Consider the following 17,703-nt stretch of genomic DNA (forward strand, 5'->3'; position numbering starts at 1 on the left):
AGTGTACTGACCATTAAAGAAGGCTTTGAAGGAGACTAAATCCTTCAAGATGAAGAACGTAATAATCCGTCATTAGAACTGATAATGAACAACACTGAGTATTCAAAGCTAATCCTTTTAAAACTAATTGCATGTGGAGCACTGTTATCCAGTTGTGGTTATTTCGTATTTGAAGAGAATAGGAAAGGTAAAAAAGATCAATAAATGAATCCACATTAGTCAAGCGACAATCAAAATTGCTATTTTAAATCTTTTACTGTACCCGATAGCAGCGAACCATTTCCTGAGCGAAGTATAGCGTGGAACAGAAAGAGGACTGTATACGACAATTGGCTATAACGTTCTAATGATCGGATCAAGAAGCTTCAAAGCATTTCCCACGGCCTAATTTGAAGCAGGAAAACGTTTCGACAATGTTTAGTGATCTATCAAAACAGATCTCCGGTAATTTCGAATCCGATGAATTCATTACATTTGAAAAATATTCTTGGTAAATCGATAAGATGTATAGGAAATTGCACTGCTGCAATTAGCATCACTTGAAAGTTCACTTCAAAGCCCACTACAGTCAGACAATCAACGCTTCAAAAGTTAAATGAATTGCATTATGACTGCTTCATAAGTTATTTCAGAAGTTGCACTTGATCTCTTGGTACTTTATAAAAACATTGATAATTTTCTGTTGAAAAAATGTTCTCACGATCAGTAACATGAAGAACATGCTTTCCAACAGTTCGTCGATTTCCGACGTACGATTATTTATGATATAGTGACAAACAAATTTATTTCTAACAAAAATTTATTGATATCATAGTTCTTGCCCTGATTAATAAAGATGTGTCACGGTCCGAAAGCAAATTGATTCTGCATAAGCTGATGTTTAATTTCAAGCACAATTTCAACTGATCTGAATTCTAATTTCAATTAGGAATTCGACTCGAAAGATACTATTTTTTGCATAAATGAAACATATCATGATGGACATAATGAAAAGACCTTTAATGAGAATCTCTTTTCACTGCAAAAAAATTTGCGAAGTTATAGACGACCTGCAATGAAATGCCAATAGAGAACAGGCATGTAAGCGGAGGAATAAGAATCTCACTGATTTGAAACGTTAAGTGCAGATCCTACCCTCCACTTTCGTGACCGTCCAAAACAATTTGGGCTTCAGTGTAACAGTTTGAATAAAATTCGAATAATGAAACTCAAAGCAGCTTTATAAAGTTGTGAATGTCGTTTCCGCCGCAAGTTTTGGAAAATTATCGATTAAGCATTTTCATTTCAAAGGATGACAATGATGGAGGGAATTAATTTTTACAGAACGGACTGGTGGAGGTATCCAAGCAATGGTTTCCCAGTATACTTCCATGGAAAAAGCAATGGATTTAAAATATGCAATCAAACAAGCCGATATCAGCCGAAGGACAGATCTGGCAGCATCGAAAAAAGCGAATTAACTATGCCTAAGACCCAACCACCGACTGACACAAACTTGTCTGTTATGAAACCGACGAAGGAAGATGGTGGACGTTAAGATAAGGAAAGATGTTCATTCCGTATGAAATAGAAATGAGCTTCAGCTGGTTCCCCATACTTATCAGCGTCTTCAGCAAATAACAAAAAGATAACATGAAGAACAACTTATCAGCAAAACTCCTTTCATTCGTACAGTGCACATTTTCAAAATGTATCTAATGTATATCTATTTCTCGTCCTTCCTAAAAGTGCTTGTTAGAGGAAGGTAAATCCTGAAGTACGTTAGCACCTGATAAGAAGAGGAAAAAAAAAAACGAACAGACTTGAGAAAAGGTTGTAAATCATGAAAGTGGAATGGTCAGACATGGTAAAGAAAAAAAGCATTTCTTCAGGTTTTAAAATCAGACAAGCTGTCTGTGTTCGATGATGGTATTTTGATATCAGCAAACAGAAGAATATCATTCAAACGATAAGTGTTGGAAAGAATGTTTTTGCGATACTTTTTTCCGACATTTACCGTTAAAAGACAAAATAAAAATAATTTCAGTGATTCAACCATAACGTACAGGGCTTCTAAAAGGAAAAAGGTGTATTTACGACTCACATAGCATAAACAGCCAGCTTTCCCTTCTTCCCTTCTGTTGGATAATTAACCTCGATATCTCATAAATATTTGGAATGAAGGTCAGACAGACTCCGCTTTCTATATAGATAAAAAGAAATTCAGAACTTCAGAGAAGCATGATGCAGTGGGAATCTGACAGCTACTTCTTATGGTGAATACAAATAAGTAACCTGATAATTAAAGCATATAACGAAGCATGAATGGCATACATTTTTATCGCAACAAAAAAATTCGCTTTTGACTAAACAAAAATTCTGAGAGCATTTCTAGCTTATTAAAGGAAAATTGTTTATTTGGAAAACATTTTGCGTATATATTTGATTTGGAAGAGTTTCACATAGTGAAAAATGATACTTTAGAACGGTTGTTACTTGAGTGCAAAAAAAACCGATCATATACATCTATGCGTACAAAATGTTGCTTAATAAATTATTTGAAATACTTACTTGCTGCTGGATAATTCCGCCCCATGTAACATATTGTGGATCAATGATGGCAAGCGGTTCTGACCACATTTCTGTCATTAATTGTAAATCGAGGTCACTTTTCAATGTGGAATTCTCACCCGGGACTGTTTTTTTCGTTCCAGCTCCCCGTATTCTAACGGTTCTGCAAAATGTAACATAGTACAAAATTTAATAAAAGTGGTTTTAGACCCAACTTCACCAATCAAATGTTGGTCGTCAATATCAGTCTCACACTCAAGCTTCTAAGGATATTCTCATATTCTGCTAGAATCGCCCCACATTCATTACATTGTCTAATAGCGATGAAATACTACATACCAATCCAACCTTTAACCTGCACTATTCGATTTAACTGCTGATCAAAATGATTTTCGTTGCCCTCGAACAAAAGTATATTCCCAGCCTGTGCCAAAGCTTTAAAAAAGTATCATTTCGATAACATGACACTACTGGTAGTCCGTACAATGACTAAAGTGTTTACTGTAGATTTTGTAGATCATCTTAAATTTCCCGAAACATTACTTTGGTAAAGATGGTACTTTTTCCAAATGTTCTTTCATAAATCGCATTGGTCGAATGGCTGTTGGTGGAAAGATGATATACTGAAGCAAAGCTGGACCACAATGCAGCTGTTGTTCCATGCCATCTATATGCTTAACAAGGTTAACTATCCCATTATCGCCATATACTATATGAAATCCTTCATTCAGACGTCTCCTGAATTCTTTACATTTTGCATGTTACCAAAACATTTACCTGCAGCTAATAGTAATTAACTGCCGTCTATAGGAGTAACCCAGGTAGCAGGACTCCTACTTCCATACTCTTTAATTTAACATCTCATAACAACTAATCTTTATCGTTGACTTCAAAAAGATAATAAAAACATTGCTCACTGCAAAATAGTATGAAGAATAAAATCCGCATAAGTGCAACTGACGATTGATGATAACGGAAATGCTTTCTTTAAATACCAAATATAACGTCTGAAAATTTTATAAAATTTTCGAAAAAATTTGGAAAAAATTGAAAAATTGAACGAATTTCAGTGCATGTGAAAAATTTCCGTCACATCCTGAAAACACGAATTTTTCACAAAATTATAAATTTGGCAAACAAATATCATCTAGAACAAAATGACCAATCTCAAGGCTAAAAAAATGACTACACCAATGTGTTACATTTCTATAAAGAAAATGAATTCAGAACCTCCCAAATTCAATTTTTCTAAACTAAATAAGTATGTGGTTATGAGCTTGTCTTTTTTAATACCACTATCGACAATAAACCGAAAAAAATTACTTGCAACAAAAATATTTGGCAAGTGAATTGTGCAGTATCAGGTCACGATTTGCTTCAGCGGTTTTTTCCAATCGTATAATTCGATCTAATGCAACCGGAATTTTCTTGTAGCGTGCAAGCATAATTTCCAGTGGACGGTTAATAATAGTCAATGCCGGCAATTGCTAAAAGTGTTTGTAACTGGTAGAGTTTGTGACTAAAATCTTACACTATTTTATCTTCAAGGTGAATATTTACCATTGTTTCGGCAACTGTGGCACAGTCATCTCCAACATCAGCAAACTCGAGCATTTTTGTGAAAAAGCAGGTCCGTTCAACAGACAATGAACTAAAGTTTTCTAGGAATTCCCTGATCACCTGGAATGAGAGGAATTTCGAATTGTAATGCAATTTTATCAAGTGACGTCATACCTTCTTTAAAATGGTAAATAGAAGTGATATAGGTAGGCATCAAAAAAATGTCCATTATTACAAAAACTAACGTCATTTAAAATTATCCAAATAGAATCACTTAAAATAGCGCATTTGCTAATCATGATGTTACAACATTCTTAAAACAGCCAGAAGTTAATATTACTAAGGGATCAAGGAGACTTGAATATGAGAACAATTTGCTCAATTAGTGCAATGGTTATGCAATTCAAATCTCTTCGCCTTTTATGTTTGAAGTGCTTTTTGGTCTCTTATTAGTTATAGCTATGAATAACAATATCAGGAACAACATTTCTTTAAAAATATTAAAAAATGGAGATTTTATGTTACTTTGTCTCTGAATACAACTGTAAGACCATTGAGAAATGCAAGTTTGACCACGACCAACTGAGTCTCTAAACTTAATTTGACAATATAAAATGATTTCGGAATAATACCATCATTATCACTGAAAGGAAAAAAAAGGAAGCATTATAGAGTTCAAAAGAAAAATTTCAACTTGTTTATAGAAAATATATGAAATTGAAACAGAAGAATCGAACACAATTATAAGCGAGAATTTATAAATTCTAAAACACGATTCTGTCTACATAAAACACAATTTTGTCCAGATATTTTATTTTCGCCTATGTGATTATGGAGATGACGACTACCTTTTCGCAAGTTGGACGTAACTCGAAAATAGTTGGAATTAAAAGGGAAGAATGTCAGTGTACTTCTTGGATCTTCGTAAAGAAGTCTACAACTCAGTTATGAAGCCAACTGGTTTGACCAATCTCTTGGCTTACTAGAAATGAAGGAAACATTTACATAATAAAAGATCAAAAGACAAACCCTCCAACAAACTTTACATAAGTCTGTCCATGAATAAGTGAAAACGTTGTCATCTGAGCGAGCATATCATAGAATACTGTTAATGCAAGCTGCGAAGTAACTTTTACATTCGGCTCCTCGAATAGAAATAGCCGTGGAGGTAACGGATGATCATGAGTAAGAATTATACGAAAAGTGAATACTTGTGACCAACTTTGCCTGAAAAAGTAAAAATTATGAAAAGTTATAGAAGAGTAAAAAAATTGATTGCTTTGAATAGATGCAAGATTTTCTATAGAGCAAAACTACTTGGAGCGAATCACATTCATTCAGTTGCATAGTTCGAGAAACACTTAATCAACAGTTTGGCTCATACTTATTCATTCACTTATAATCAACATTAATGACAGACAAGTTAGTCTGGTCAAATCTTTACTTGTTAATCCCATTAAAGCTGATAAGAAATGACTGTTTTTCTTTCCTTTTTGCGATCTAAAAAAAAGGACACTAGATAACGTATCATTTTGCCATCTCGCTATCAAATGGACCCATATTACTGACTGTCTCGCTAACTGCTTCAAATTCACCTAATTAGCTTCTACTCCGAAAACATTCACTATTCCAACATACTGTATTTTTACCAATGTCGCTCTTCAAATTCACTTATAATCCGCCAAAAGTCGACAAAATTTGCTGCGGTAATATTCTGCGCGCATAAAGTTTCTAATTCCCTGCAAAAGAAATAACAAATCCAAATTGAAAAATCAGTCAAAATGAGCTGATCTGAGATATATCTAAAAAAGCATAAAACATGGGAAAGTTTCGAAGTGTATGTGGTGATTACGTAATTCCGCTCCCATGCCTCAATTAGGAAAGACGTTGCATTTAACGGGATAATCCACGTAGCGAAAATTCCGTGACTCAGATAGTTAAATATTTTCAATTTAATCAAGAATGTAACCTAGTTAAGATGTTAAGTTTACCTGGCACTTATTGCCAACACGGCTTTGTTTTCTTTCATAACATAACGAAAGAGCGACTTTTCCCTTAATACTTCGGGCGGAAGAAGAAAAAGATCAGGCAAGGAGTTGAATGAATAAACATGAATTAGCATACGATCAGCTTCAAGCAATCTGACAACAGCAGTAATTTAAAAAAAAAAACAACAAACAAATAACTGGGTAGGTAAATAATATTCTCTTAATATCCCGCATCACTCGAACACAATTTTTATACTAGCAAATATCTTGCTGTAAAACAAGAAATGTTTCAGGAAAAAACAAAGAAAAGCTGACCCGAAAATGGTATGTCGATATGCATCAGCAAAAGTTTGCTTTGTTGTATTTATGGAACAACGATCGGATAATAGATCCCGTATCATACCGTATTGTGCCTCACATATCACCGTTATTTTCAACTTTGTTCTATAATACTTAAGTATTCCACGAATAAGTTTATATTCTTTTTTGAAAAATATTTATCCAATGTATATATGGTCATGTAATAAGTAGGATTTGGTCTCCTTCACATATTTCTTCAATCATCAGTACACTGTACATTTATTAGAAGTTAATCATTAACATAATCATTACCTAATGCGTATTACATATGAATACTTTGGAGAAGCTACTACTCATAGTAAAACGTCTTAAAAAACTACGGAAATCATTAACGAATCCCAAAAATTTGGGAATGAAATTGACTTGAATGCTAATAATATCTATTATGAGTTGTCGAGAAATTTAAGATGATAATTCGGAAAATAGTAGCATTAAAACAAACCTTTTTTTAAAATTTTCGGAGAATGCACAAATTCTATAACCAATCGTTACTTGTGGTTTCCAAGGTAGACTCAGTTCCACCAATATCGACGATTGATCTTCGCTTTTTTTTAATACTTTCAAATCACGCAAAATAAAACCTTCGTAAAGCCGTAATCGTAGAAAATATTCCAAACATGATTCATATTCCACAGTGTAATGCACTCGACGAATAACACCACTGAAATAATCAATATGATTTGAAGAAATTTTTTTAAGAAATAAAGTTTATTGGAAAACATAAAAAATATCATTAAAAGCTGAAAAATTTATGTGAAGTTCCGGATAAAACATCAATTTTCTTTTTGTTAAATGAAAGGCTGAAGTTTGTAAGTTAGGAAAGTGTGGGCAAATACATACCAAGTATATGGTTCAACAAATTCAGGATTAATCTGATAAATTAGATCTTTGATATAATCATCTGCCGTATCCAACAGCTGAAGATTCTTGCATAAAAGTGGTCGACTCACAAGTGGGTTAAGAACACTCTGAAAAAAGAGGGATAATACTGTTTCCGCATAAATAAATATTCAGTAACAAGAATAACGAAATGAGAAACAAGAATACAATTTAAGTGGTATATGTAAAAATTTTTCTTTTAATTTTGAAACTCACATCTGCAGTAGCTTGGTATTCGTCCGGTATGTAGACGCCTGATGTTCCTCTCGCAAGAAAGGTAAAAAATCCGGGTGATGAAAAATGTCCAAATACAGCATTTGTACTGTAGTCTCCTTGAATCTTAAATGGTTCAATGATAAATGTAAAATTCACATTTAATAAAAGAGAAGAAAAGCAATTAAACACAGACTACACTCAGTTTTGAAACGTATACCAAATGAAACTTCTCGTATTGTAAAACGACACTTCTGCACCCGAAATCTAGCAATTTTTATCAGATATTCTTGTGAAATATTAAACTCAGTTAACTCAGTAAACGCCAGCAGATGACAAACAAGACTTATTTTACGTTCATTTTAAAATCTTTATTAGAAAATCCATGCTACCTGTACAAATGAACAAGCAATAGAGTAATTTCTCAGTTGTACCATCAGTTTTTGCAAAACGCGTATATCCGTCACATTACACACTGCATCCGTGATTAGTACTATATCTGGAAAGATTTTTATGCAAAAAAGTGTAGGAATGAACGGAAAAGTAGAATTGGGAGTTTGAAATTACAATACTTGAATGGCATGTATTTTGCTTTACATTCATATGAATCTCGATAGGAAAAATGAATGGAACTATCTTTGATGTCAAGGTTTTTGCAAAGTTTCAGGAAATGAATCACACAAAAAATACGAAATTAAACAAGAATGCAAGGTTCATGAAGCTTCCTTTCATAATTGAAAGCATTCTTGCTTATGTAAGCAAAGACTACTATTATTTATGTCTTACTCGGTTGCGCTGTGTCCGGTAGTAACTGCAAACCGATAAGACCAATTCGTAACATAAACATTAATGACCATTCTGAGTTAATGAATCCTTCATCAGCAGGACCAGCCCGAGAAGTCATCCTACAAAGACAAGTACATAAAATATACACTACTGTAATGTGTTATTCAAAAAACTGCCGTTAAAGCAAACTTCTGAAGATAATTTTTTTAAATACAAATCTTTCAGATGTTTCTAATGTTAAACAACGAACATCTAAAAGAATAAAATTTACCAATTATTCTATCAAAATATTTTTTTATCAGAAAAAGTGAAAACCAACTGCGCAGTCAGCAGGCCGTGTATCGAATCCCTGAATCCATCTGTTGCATGGAGCTGTTGGCGGAAGAAATTTTCCGGCAGAAGATCTCCGGCTCTCTGCAATTATCCATGCATTACGGAATGTTGTGATTCAACGTTGCAGTTCGTTGTAGCATGGTTTTTGATTGGCAAATAAAATTTGTATTACATTTCATTGTTTATTCTTAAGATATATTTCGAAATTTGAGATTTGAAGTGAAAAATGAGATATTTTTTCGTGATTTCTTCTAATATACTCCTTAAGTAATCAATTTTTAGGTAAAAGATCGTAGAACGGTGTTACTGGTTTACTGGTGCTGTACGATCAAATGAAAACGTGGTCTATGGCAGAAATAGAAAAAATATTTTGTAGAAATTTTTCAATTTTTTGTGAGGATAAAAGAAAGATTATTCAGAGGGAGTTGAAATACACAAGGATTACCATTACCTGCTCCAACTTTTTTCGTTCTTGATTCCATCTTCTCAAATGAGGCTGCATCGTCCAACAAAGTCTATTGGAAAACAAATGAAACCGTTCTTGGATATATTGTAGAACAGAACCAATGTTCTTCTTTGTAAGTAAACAGCCTTGCAGAATAACCTACAAAAACTACTAACTTTTACCAATTTGAAAAAGAAAAAGACCCATCGACCATATCGAAATTTTTCACTGCAAATTATCGATAATGCGAGTTACAGTACATTGCCTTTTCATTCTACCGCTATATTCATATTCATATTTCTTTTGATTTTAAGAGCTTTCTTACGTCACTATCAAATAATAAGAAGAAGCTAATAATGCCCATAACAATCTAACAAAAGGTTAATAAAGCATTCCCTTTATAATTGAAGTCACGTTTTAGTTTAGGATCCGAGTCGTAAGTCAAAATGACACCTTGAGGCAACTCGAGAGGTTGTACAAATGCTACTTTATGCAACTGTTATTGGTTTACGGGCGCTTCTTCAACTATAATCTTTAAAATTTCGAAGCGAAAATTTTTAATCACTAACTCTATCCTCATCGAAAGCAATAAATGGACTATAGAAAGAAATCGTTATAAATATTTCGGGCGAAAATTTGTCTGCTGGTAGAAAATTTCCTTCCATAAGAAGTCCTTCCAGACACTGTCGTAGTCGGTTGATAATTTTTGAATGCGGTACGCAACTTGTTGTGCCATCCTATAAAATAATCAAATGACTGATATGTGAGCGTAGGGGAAGAACTGAATTCATTTATATTGAGGCAAAATATAATAATTTTGTTCTCCGTGTTCCCTCTTAATCTTTCGTAACGATATCGCAGAAATCGATCTGAATAATTGATCATAATTTAGTAGCCTACAATTTAGTAGCATTGATCACAATTTAGTAGTATAATTTAGTAGCATAAGTGACCACAATTTAATAGTATACGGCCAAATTAAGTTAACTTGATTCTAAAAACTTCAAAAACTTCCATCCTATCTGCTCTGAAAAAGAAAAACGAACCACGATAAAAGTGGATGGACTGATATCAATGACAAAAACAAAACGATAACTTCGAACAATATATGATATCAATGTGTTGCTTGTTACTAGCAATTGTTCATCATCGTGCACTTCACCACCATCCCGCGCACTGATTTTCACAATCTCTATTTCATTCTCGTCCTTAAATGATGAAATCTGTTAACCTTATCATATAATGGCCGCAACATATAAATTCATAATTTCACAATTTCCAAACTAATTATGTTCTTTCATACACTGGATTATTCAGATAAATTATTTTTATGAAGAGTATATCTGCTTTCCAATAAAGTAACCAATACATGTTTTGAAAGTTATCATGCTATCCTGTTATGCAGTCCCGTGCACTAGTAATAATGATTAAAAGATTTATCATTAATTTCGTCAGGACTAAACAACTGCGACTTGATTTAATCGACTGTGATTCATTGCACTTGTAAAATTTCGTTAATCTTCAACTTCTCAACAGAAAGAATAAGGAACTGCTTTGCGTTATCGATTCCTTATTTTGCATATTACTTTGCAATAATTTAAACCAAAAAATAATTCGAACGATATAGCATAAACATTTATACTTTGGTTTCCCGAATGGCTCAAAAGAAAAGCAAAAGATAAAAGGACCATCAAATGTCTATGAAGTAATACTTTGTTTGATGTTCCGACTGCAATTGTACTGTTAATATGTTTCAAATACCATAATGTTTGAATGAATTTGCCGGTTTTCGAGCTATTCGATACCAATAGTATCACATTACTCGCTTCTCGTACAGCACAGATATTACCACTCGATGGATCCCCACATTTACTTAATTCATTTTCCTTTTTACTACAATGTTCGTTAGTATTTTCCATACATTAGAGGTCCTACACTCACAACCTAAAAAGAAAAAATTTGTTAAATTTTAAATTCATGGATTTGTTCATACGACTATTACTACAACTGAAAAAGCATTCAAAAAATTCGTTTAATGAATAATAAAAATTTCAGAATTGCCGTTTTGAATTCGAAATTACTAAAAAATTGGCTAAATGAATAAGGAATCAAAAGCTTAAACTACCTGAAATGTTGTAAGTTATTTTGCATGTGGGAAATACAATTTAAACTTTTCTTCAATCTTAATATATATCTATTGAAGTTATTTGTAAATAACCTATAATGAAAATCATGCAAATATGCTGTTTAAACTATTTCAATCTTAGTTCTCCAAGTCTTTTTGGCACGATAGGTCGGATAAACAAACAATTTGTAAATTGAGCAAAATGTAAACTACAGTAATTTCATGCTTTATTAAAATTATTTGCCATTATTTACGGAAGGAATTCATAATACTACATTCCATACAGTAGAATAAATAAATAAATTAGTAAATCAATTCTTATTTATAAGTTGTAAACAATGAAGCATCTATTAAAATCAATCAATATTTGTATACTTTACAATATTTGTATAGCATTGTGAACAGAATAATAGAACAACGTGCCATTTCACTTTCATCTTATACTATCGTCCTCTTCGTTTCAGCTTCTCCCTCACATCAATCAGACGCCATTACTTCGAAGCACTCTCTTTATTCTGGAATGAAATGGCAATGAATAGTTTTCCTATACAAAATTTAAATTTCAGAAAAACTTCACCCCTCCTCAATCCAGTACCAATTTAGAAAGCCAGAAAGTACCTCCACGGAGCAAAAGTAAAAATATGGCCCATAGAGAGTAGTTAAGGAGCGAAATATAAACCATTTGTCTCTACGAGAAAAAATTCCTTTCCAAATTTTGTGTTGTAAATGGTTTTCAGGAGTATGTTAATTTAAGCAGAACTTAAAATTGGACAAGATTAATTATTCCAAAGTTGCATTACGATTAGTGATCGATGACAATTCTCAAACTTTCATTTTCATAGTATTCCGTAGAGATGAAGTGATGAGGAAATATTAAGCTTAATGCAGCATATATTATGTTCACCCCGAATTTCCAATTAAATATATTCGTATATTCATAAATCAAGTTTCTTTTTTTTTTTTGAATTTTAGAATTCGTTATTTAACTTATCGCATTGTTCAATGGAAATCCTCATGCATAAGCATTTTCAGATCTTTATTTGACATTTAATCATTTTTACCTTTCCACCATTGTTAGATTTTTCTTTCAGTTTTTAATTTCAAACTCAAACCATTACAATTTTCGTCATAATTAATCATAAATTTACGATCCTTTCGAATTATGCTATAAATAAAATCATGTTGTATACGAGAGAAAGTCAATCTACTTTCAAAGCGATGACACAGACATTATAATTAGTCATCTAATTTGCCTATAGTTAACTAATTTGTCTTGAAATTACTTAATTTATATCTTGTTTAACTGCATTCATTAAACTTATTTTTGTATGAATTAAAACGAAATGTCACGTGACATACGTGTCCCATAACATACATAATGCTTCTCCCTCTCTTGCAATTACAATGATACAAATAATTAATCATCCAATTTACCATAGTAATTAATGTTTGAGATTGTTGTATTTTATAACTTCTTTCATACTTCTCTCTTTACAGTGTAACTTTAAATTAATAATTGTTGAAGTTTTATTTAGGAATTTTTGAAATTTACGAAAATTTCTTAATATTACTTTCAGACAAATATATGCTAATAAATTAATCAAAATGTCCACAATACCATTACATATTGGTAATTTACAATTTGATTTTACAAAACGTTTATTTTCAATCGATCGATTTGATGATCATAATTCAACAATTACTGCAACTAATCTTACTACAACAAAACAGCAACAATTTAAACGAACATTAACAGTGAATATTGGCTGTGCTATTATTGATCAAACTATACAAATAAAAGAATATACTATGAATGATAATTTGATAACAGTTAAAATTGATAATGGAATTGAACTGATAATTAAATATGATGCAACAGAAGAATTATACGAAAAATATGACATAGAATGGTTAAGTACCAGAGATTATCATTATATGAAAGATATAATACAAGCTGATACAAATAGCCAGTGGTATGGTGGACCTCAAGTAGCTCAACAAACTTGGCCATTAGCTGAAACTATGCAACATTTTTCACCATATGTACCATCGGATACACTAAAGGTAATTATAGATTTCATTTTTCTTTTTTTTTCCATTAACCATTTTTGTTTTGCCTTCAATTTTCAAGAATATTATAAAAAATAATACTAAAAATTTATTTCAATTTTTCAAATTTAAAATTCCAAACAATTTTTGCAATTATTTGTTTGTATCGCATTGTAAGAAAGGATTTTTCTCGTTTTTAATCTTTTCTAAAAATAGCTTAATTTTGCTATTTTCATGATAATGCAAAAAATTCCTCTGGAATGGAACGGTACTGGTTGTGTTCCAGTAAATTTGCCATTTTTGTCCCAGATGTGATACCACTTTGGACGGCGTATAGCTGTGGCAAACTTTCGCTTCAAGCACAATTTGATAATTCTCCTTACGTTGGTTTCTTTGTAAGTTATATGTATATACATTTTCTTTTTTTTTCTTTTATTTTTTGGAAGAGAGAAATTGAAATTATCCAAAAAAGAAACCAAAAATATGGATTGAAATTGTTTAAAATTTGGGAAAAAAAAAAAGATTTCTCTAGGTAGTTCACTATGATTATTTTCATCACGATGTAAGCAAAATAAGAATTTAGGTTGTTCAATAGATTTACAGTTTATTTTACTATGCATATACACTTTTAAGACTTAAGTAAGAAAAACGTTTAAGCAGCTGCAATAGTCTTTTTTGCTATATTTAAATTTCAACTTTGAAATTTCTGGATATTAAAATTTCAGATTAAAAAAAATACATAAGACTAAACTGTTGGTCCAGAAAAAAAGCTTCATTTTCAGGCTAATACTGTTGCACCAACTCTTTCCTATTCAATATTTGTAGCAAAACGCTGTACGTTACGTGAATTTCACGTACTTCTTCATAAAAATTTATACGATTCATGTACAACTATTCCTGATGAAGCATTGATTCGTAAGCCTATTTGGTCAACTTGGGCAAGGTAACAATTAGAAAAAAAAGAAAAGATATAATAACATATATCTTTTCGTATAATCATCTAATCTTATTTACCTAGCAATTCAATTGTCTTTATTTGTCTAAAAATTATCCATATTCGACGTCTGAAATATCTCTATGATTCTGACAATGGATATCAATTTTTATAGTTATAATTGAAGGTACTCGGAGAAAGTAACTCAGTATGATGTGCTTGAATTTGCTCAAGAAATTCTAAATAATCATGCTCCGATCAGCCAGCTTGAGTTGGATGATAATTGGGCCACATGTTATGGCGATTTTGAGGTCTATTTTTTTCTTTATTTTGTAATTCAATTTAGATTATTTATTTAATTTCATTTTAATTTGGGTTTTCTGCTTGAAATTTTTCTTAAATTTTAATTTCATAAATTTGAGATTGCAAAAAATCTGAAATCAAAGCATTGAATGTTTATTAATATTTGCTTGGTTTAGCAGTTTCATTTTAATGTTATTTGCATTCTAGTTTAATAAGACCAAATTCCCGGATGTCGAAGGTATGTGCAGGCAACTCGATCAATGGAAAATTCGCTTAACTCTATGGATCCATCCATTTGTCAATTTGGTTAGTGACAATGGAAATAATCCGGCATTACGGCATTTTTTTGTGAAAGATTCCAGTGGTCAACCCGGAATCGTTGAATGGTGGCAAGGACAAGCCTATGTGATCGATTTCACAAATCCTGAAGCGGTGCACTGGTTTTGTGAACAATTGGAAAAAATCAAAAAGGTAATAGTAAGATTTTTCGAAATTGATCTTACTGTACTAATCTTGCTATATTGCTAATGAAATGAAAGAGTATTGAGCCAAGTTTTGTGAAAATAGTAAAGGGTAGGAGAATTTCTCCAAGATGATGATCAAAGATAATCCTAAATATGAATAAAATGAGGACATCCATGAGAAAAGAATAATGAAAAAGGATGATAAAGAATCATATCATTCCGGATAACGACGAATAATGAAAGTTATGACGATAAAAATTATGCGATCTTATAGCAATAACAGTAGCGGAATGAGTAAATAAGTGGCAGGAATAAAAAGGAAAACCATAGGTAATGATAAATTAGCAATAAAAGTTTTATTAAACTATAAAAGTATTTCTTGATGTTAGAGAATTTATGCGGAAAGGAGTATGGTTACCAGATACTTTTGCTTCTTTTCAGCTTGGCATTTTTTCATTCAAATTTGATGCAGGTGAGGTGACCTATCTTCCAGAAGATGTTTGTCTACATTTCGGTGCTTCGCCAAATGATTTCTGCGAAGCTTACGTAAGAACAGCTGCTTCATTTGGATCCTCAATTGAGGTACGCATTGAAATAAATACTCGATGACAATTCATTTATTTTCCGGAAACATATGATTCAAGATATTGTTATATCAAAGATATAGATATTATGATATTAAGATAACACATTATGATATCAAAGATAAGATATTGTGATACCAAGATGAGATATTAAGATATCAAAGATTTGATTCAAAAATATTATGATAATTGTAAACGTATGCAAATCATTAAGATATAAAACAAAATTTCCTTTAACACATATTTGGAATAGTTCAAAACTAAACATTTAAAGAATTTTTGATTCGATATACAAATATACTTATTACATAGCATAATTTTAAGAACTAATTTAGATGAATCGGAACAGTTATAAACGATTAATTAAATAAAATATTGCAATTATTGGTTTTTCAAACGAATCAATTCTAGTAAGGAATATATGTCCCTCCAAATAATTTACTTGATAATTTCGTAAAACGAAAATGAAATTACAAAGAGTAATTCCTATTCAATACTCCTATTAATTATCGAATAACAATGTAAGCATGAAATTTTTCGCTTGTTTCATTCATTCATTACAGGTGAGAATTTTTCGTCGTACACAGGCTTTGCCGATATTTTACAGGACAATGGATCGTCTATCAACCTGGTTTGCATAGCTTTTGTCTTTGTTTTTTTTTTTGTTTTGTTTTTTTTTTTTCGGATTTCTACAACCAATGGTACATGATAAATAAGAAATTAAGCTATAGCCGGATACTATTGTAGTAGCCAGCCATAAAACCATTTCCCTTTTATTTTTTATTTTTTACTTTTTTTCTTGAAGAAAAGTATGTAATTTGTACGATTTTTAACCATCCATATTACTAGGCATAATTTTAGGAATAACATTGGTTTAAACACTTTAATACCAGTGGTACTTAATTTCGGATTACACGGTTATTTCTATAATTTACCGGATATGATAGGTGGTAATGGATATGGTGGCCAAAGATGTAGTAAAGAACTGTATATCCGTTGGATGCAGGTATCACTTTTTTTCCTTTTATTTGCGTTCATAGTTTTGCGGAAAGAATGAATTGCTGGATGTCTTTCCTGCTTTCTTTCTCTCAAATTCCATCGTTTTCAAATTTTCGCTCTCGGAATTTAATTTTCTCTCATCATTTTATATCTGGAAAAGAGGTTCGTCATAGTATGGCAGTGGTGACGAATTCATATTTTAAAATGACATAGTTGCTGAAATTTCAGACAAATTACGACGATATTGCTCCATATCAGTTAGTTCGCAAACATGAGCAGTTCGAATTCTGTGTAGTCAAAAATGATTTCATGATTAGCGCCACATTTTTGGGAAATCTATGGATAAGAGTGAATGACTTGAAATTTTATCTGGCAATTTAGCTAACTGTACCAAATATAAATGAATTGAAAGGTACTCAACTACTACTTTCTTTTTTTTAGGCAAATGAGTTTCTGTTATCCATGCAATTTTCGTACCCTCCATGGCAGTACGACGATGAGATGTGTGATATATTCCATCGGATTATGAAAAAACGTAATGAGCTATTAAATTTCTTGATTGAAGCTTGCCGGAAAAGTTGCAAAAGTGGTCAACCTGTAATACGGTTTGTAGTTCATTTATGACGATTAATTCCATTGATTTTTTTAATTATGATGACAAAATGTGATTGTTCTGTATTAGGAAATCAAAAAATATATCCTCCTATAATAACGTACGAATCATTCGTCTATGGAATATTTAAGTGGTTTGCTGAAGAAAGTACGATATTAATTCCAGAGAGAAAGTGATATTTCTCGCATTTTAGGCCGCTATGGTGGCTTTCGGAAGTTCCAGAAGCATTTTGTTCTGGTGATCAGTTTGTTATCGATGATACTATGATCGTTGCGCCAATTTTGATTGAAGGTGCAACGTCACGAAGTGTTTTCCTACCGGATGGTATTTGGGAGCATGAGTTAACGCACGATATTTACAAAGGACCGAGTAAATTGACTATTGAAGTAAGTAAATTTAAAGTGACCTGAAAGCAGAATTTCGGAAAAAAGAATCGTGTTAATTTTGATATTCTTTCTCTTTTTTTTCAGGGTCCTCTTTTCCATCATGCACCGCCATATTTTACCCTTGTCGGATAA

The 17,703-nt window shown here is 31.9% G+C and overlaps 2 protein-coding genes across 2 annotated transcripts; one reads left to right on the forward strand and one right to left on the reverse strand.

Moving 5' to 3' along the window:
- Positions 1-2,250: 2,250 nt before the first annotated feature.
- LOAG_00281 (hypothetical protein) lies at positions 2,251-11,033 on the reverse strand (the record flags this gene model as incomplete). The annotated part of the gene is made up of 21 exons (XM_003135821.1): positions 2,251-2,274; positions 2,551-2,713; positions 3,094-3,288; positions 3,468-3,557; positions 3,874-4,037; positions 4,111-4,230; positions 4,636-4,753; positions 5,140-5,337; positions 5,760-5,849; positions 6,102-6,251; positions 6,414-6,542; positions 6,901-7,119; positions 7,299-7,426; positions 7,554-7,676; positions 7,943-8,049; positions 8,337-8,455; positions 8,656-8,750; positions 9,121-9,273; positions 9,684-9,851; positions 10,161-10,322; positions 10,827-11,033. The coding sequence occupies 21 exons, from the start codon at positions 11,031-11,033 to the stop codon at positions 2,251-2,253; spliced, it is 2,922 nt and encodes a 973-aa protein (XP_003135869.1).
- A 1,811-nt stretch (positions 11,034-12,844) lies between these two features.
- On the forward strand, positions 12,845-17,703 carry LOAG_00282 (hypothetical protein; the record flags this gene model as incomplete). The annotated part of the gene is made up of 10 exons (XM_020445392.1): positions 12,845-13,303; positions 14,071-14,231; positions 14,410-14,533; positions 14,733-14,996; positions 15,431-15,571; positions 16,137-16,204; positions 16,435-16,579; positions 17,014-17,177; positions 17,379-17,571; positions 17,656-17,703. The coding sequence occupies 10 exons, from the start codon at positions 12,845-12,847 to the stop codon at positions 17,701-17,703; spliced, it is 1,767 nt and encodes a 588-aa protein (XP_020304145.1).

This window comes from Loa loa (genome assembly GCF_000183805.2).
Source record: "Loa loa unplaced genomic scaffold supercont3.283, whole genome shotgun sequence".
Lineage (NCBI taxonomy): Eukaryota > Metazoa > Nematoda > Chromadorea > Rhabditida > Onchocercidae > Loa > Loa loa.